The 4204-nt window shown below is 36.1% G+C and overlaps 1 protein-coding gene across 7 annotated transcripts in view; it reads left to right on the top strand.

The window, feature by feature from the left end:
* Window positions 1–4204, top strand: part of slc37a1 (solute carrier family 37 member 1) — a 33673-nt gene that overhangs the window by 12434 nt on the left and 17035 nt on the right. For 6 of the 7 annotated variants that reach the window (XM_008327783.3, XM_008327785.3, XM_025063785.1 and 3 more), the window contains exons 5-7: window positions 667–745; window positions 2942–3077; window positions 3785–3861. In XM_008327783.3, coding sequence (XP_008326005.1) covers window positions 667–745; window positions 2942–3077; window positions 3785–3861 — 292 coding nt within the window. Of the gene's footprint in view, window positions 1–666; window positions 746–2592; window positions 2607–2941; window positions 3078–3784; window positions 3862–4204 lie in introns of all 7 variants that reach the window. The other variant, XM_025063787.1, reaches the window with a different exon arrangement.

Genomic DNA, 4204 nt, shown 5'->3' with positions numbered 1-4204 from the left:
TCTGACTCTCGTTTCACTCCACTACATTTCTTACATATTTTTCCTTTAGGATCACCCCTACTCCATTTCTCTTCCCATCTGAACCATGACAAAACATTTTGTAGCCTCCTCCAATGTTTCTAGCCTTGCTGCCCTTCCACCTGGTCTCCTGCACACACAAAATGTCTACTCTTCTTCTCTCCATCACATCAGCTAGTTCTCTACTTTTCCCTGTAATTGTACCTACATTCAGAGTTCCAAACTTCAGACCAACACCTCTATTCTTCCTCTTTTCTCTTTTTGTCTGAATCAATCGTCCTCCGCTTCTTCTTTGTCTTTGACCAACCGTAGTCCAATTTCCACTAGTACCCTGTAGGTCAACAGCACTGTTGGCGGTCGTTGTTAACCCGGGCCTCGACCGTTCCGGTATGGAAACTGTTTTAGTCATTCGCATATTTGATTTGGCTAAAAGTTTTACACCGGATGTCCTTCCTGACGCAACCCTCACCATTTATCCGGGCTTGGGACCGGCACTATAGTATCACTATAGTGGCACTGGCTTGTGTACCTTAGTGTTCCCTAGTGGCTGGTTTACTAATTTTCTCTAATTTAATTCAATTTAATTTCTAAGGGGATACTAAGCCCTGTATTATTTTAACCTTTTTTTTTACTTTTTTAACCTTGTAGATAAAAGCAACTACAAACAGCTGCTTGGTGCCATGGACTACTCCTTTCTTTGCGCTTATGCATGTGGAATGTACCTCAGGTGAGATAACAAAAATTAATGTTGCATTGTATTTCTTGGTTATCACTGAGGATAAATTTTTTCCTGTTTTTTGTTTTTTTAATCTTTATTGGTTGTATTTCTTGGTTATCACTGAGGATACATTTTTTCCTGTTTTTGTTTGTTTTTTTTACTCTTTATTGACCCATATACTAAGCAGTGTAAAGATTATTTTGTAAAGGCTCCTAATATTATTATTTTCCTTCGATATGTGTCCCGGACCATTGTAAAGGCTCCTAATATTATTATTTTTCCCGGACCCACACAAAAATAGAAACCTTTCACATTTTACCGTCAGTTGAATTGAGTGGTTGAATGTGGGCATGGTCAAATCAGTTGACCATGCGTATTAGCCAGTAGCCCCAATGGCTATTAATGTATGGAGGGCATCAATATTACAATGTTACATACAGTCATAATGAAAACAAGTATTGAAGTTTGATTTTAACATGGTATAATGGTATACTTGAAATATAATAATACGTAATAATTGAGATTGCAATCAACAACACAATACACGGCAACAATAATCACCTACTGATCTACTAATACTACTAACCTACTAAACTACTAACATCCACTGTTCAGGTGACCCATATTCATTGACAGTGTGCTGCTACTCATGTTTGTATTTTATTGTATATTACATATTCGTGTGTCATCTATCTATCCATCTAACATAAGAGGCATGCCATATTGGATTGAATATCAGCAAATACCTCATAATGTAATGATTCAAACTCTAATTATAAATGTTTCAATTGAAATAACTCCAAATTTGGTCCGTTCAGATGACACACTGGATATAAGCCTGGATTTAACCATGCGTGTCCGTGCGAATGGGACAAGAATGCGCCACATCCAGAGGCTCCGTAGTTGTACAGTATAGCCGCTGTGTAAATGTTGCCGCCGTCCGTGTATTAACAATGTTTGAACAGTCTATTGCCAACTTAGTAATAGCCTTAACTGGAAACATGTAATTGGAACAGACTGCAAAAACTCTTCCCTTAATTGAATACATAATTAAAATAAATGAAATTATATAATGACCTAACAGACTTTAAAATGTATTACAAATAAAAAGAGCACCCTTCCACACCGACGGCATGCTTGCTTGAGCATGCTTCCTGGAGATGGTTGTTGTCTTGTAGACACATGCAGACGGACGTAACCTGGTCGGCGGGCCTCTCACAGCAGAGCGGAAGGGGACAGTTGGTGACTTTCAGACTTTTGCGGAGGCAGATTAGATTGGTAGATATGATCAGTTTCACATAAAAGAATTTGCCAATAACCAATCCCCAAAACAAATTAAGGAAATTAGGACCCTTATTACCCTTATTTCTCCCGTATCTACCTACCTTCCTACCTACTTATCTATCTAGTTTGGTCGGTCACAATATTATATTTGCCATACTTTCTCCTATCTAGCTTTCCTTCAACAGACTTCCTCTATCTCCCCTTTATCTTATCATTATCTCCGCAAAGAACTACCATAATTTCTGGACTAGGGTACAATTGTTTTAGTTCTATCTTTCTGCTTAGCCAACTGTTATTAATCCTCCTCCCCTTTTATCTCTCCAGTATTTTGTAAAACCCTTACTCCTTTCATTTTCTTTGCTATATATGTAAATATGTATATATATATATATATCATATATATTTGTATATACATATATATTTACACATATATACCTATAAACAGTATACACATACACGAAGGACTAATTAATTTTGTAATTATTATAATTATTGTTATTTATACTATAAAATAGGGTTGTAATTTATCTGTCAATATCTTTGACAGTTAATATATCCTGTCTTTTTTCCAGATCGGATCATCCAGGTAAGATGGCATTTCAGGATGAGTTGGACTTGACATGTAAATAGAGTTGTTTAAGCTTAAGTTGCCGAAATGAGGTATTCATCTAAGGGTTAAGACTTGAGTCTTAAAACTTACACATTAGTGACCTAATCTCATCTCTGGTAACCGTAAAATAGATTATTTAAAAAATATAAGTACCAGTTTGAAAATGAGAAAGTTTGCTTTATTTTTATTTTACCAATTTGGGGTAAAATAAAAATAAATAAATGAATTTTCAAAGCAGATGACTTTTGCAGACACTACTAATTTCTACTAATTTTCTACTAATGTGACACTGAAATTGTGTACCCATACAGTGGAATTATTGGAGAGCGTTTGCCTATTCGACTATACTTGACCATGGGCATGCTGGCCAGTGGGTTTTTCACCTGCCTTTTTGGACTGGGTAAAATCTACAACATTCACAGCATGGGCTTTTATATATTTATTCAGGTAAGATGCATTGTCTTGAATAACGTAAGCATAGGCTGCTACATTTGCTTTAAGAATGGGGTTAATAATGGATAAAGGATGAAGGGTCTACAAGAATTCTAATCCAAACAGATCTTGTTATTGATTTCCAGCAAATTAGTTTTGTAAGGAACCGTGAGATATGTTCCAACATTTCAGTGTCTTATTGCCCTCATGGAAAGTTTATGTAAGTATCTTCACAACGTCAGCGCTTTGGATTAGGGATCACAACAAGGAACATGTCAATTTTCAGTGGTAAAGGAGTAGTAGGAGATACTGGTACACAAGCCTAGAGTGCCCTCTAGCGGCTGTCAGTGTGAAAATAACAAACAAGTTGCACCTGAGTATAAGTCGCAAATCCAGCCAAAGGATCAAAAAATGACTTATAGTCCGGAAAGTATATGGTAATTATTATAGGTAAGCGCAACTCAAACGGATTGAAAACATGTTTTTCTAACGTAACGCTGAATTGTTGTAGGAAATTAAACTTTAGCGTGTCATTTGCAGTTTATAGTGTACGAGTATGACGCAGGTTTTGGCTAGAGCAGAAGGTAATTAAGCTGACTGAAAGCTCATAATTCTGATAACTTCAAAATTTGCCTGAAAGTGAATTTTGCCCACCCCCTTTTTAGTAAATGTCTATAAAGCATTTGCTTGTCAATTAAATGTTTGCGTTCTGTTTTGATCAGGTGGCCAATGGGTTGGTCCAAACCACCGGATGGCCCAGTGTGGTGACATGCATTGGCAACTGGTTTGGAAAAGGGAGGTAAGATTTATTAATTAATTATAATCTGACAATATTTCAAAACAATAGGTAATTCAGACTGTGATACTAACAGAAAAGTCTAAAAAGCTATTTCGTTTTTTTTAAATGATTTATAAATGTTATCCCTAAACAATCGAGGGATATTTGCATTGTCACAGCAGTTCAATTTCTGTCTTTAGTACTTCTCTTTATTTACAGTGGGTACGGAAAGTATTCAGACCCCTTTAAATGTGTCACTCTTTGTTTCATTGCAGCCATTTGCTAAAATCAAAAAAAGTTCATTTTATTTCTCATTATATACATGTACACCCCATCTTGACAGAAAAAACAGAAATGTAGAAAT

The sequence above is a fragment of the Cynoglossus semilaevis genome, chromosome 16 (assembly GCF_000523025.1).
Source record: "Cynoglossus semilaevis isolate Cse_v1.0 chromosome 16, Cse_v1.0, whole genome shotgun sequence".
In the NCBI taxonomy this organism is placed as follows: domain Eukaryota; kingdom Metazoa; phylum Chordata; class Actinopteri; order Pleuronectiformes; family Cynoglossidae; genus Cynoglossus; species Cynoglossus semilaevis.
This window is presented reverse-complemented; position numbering and strand designations above follow the sequence as displayed.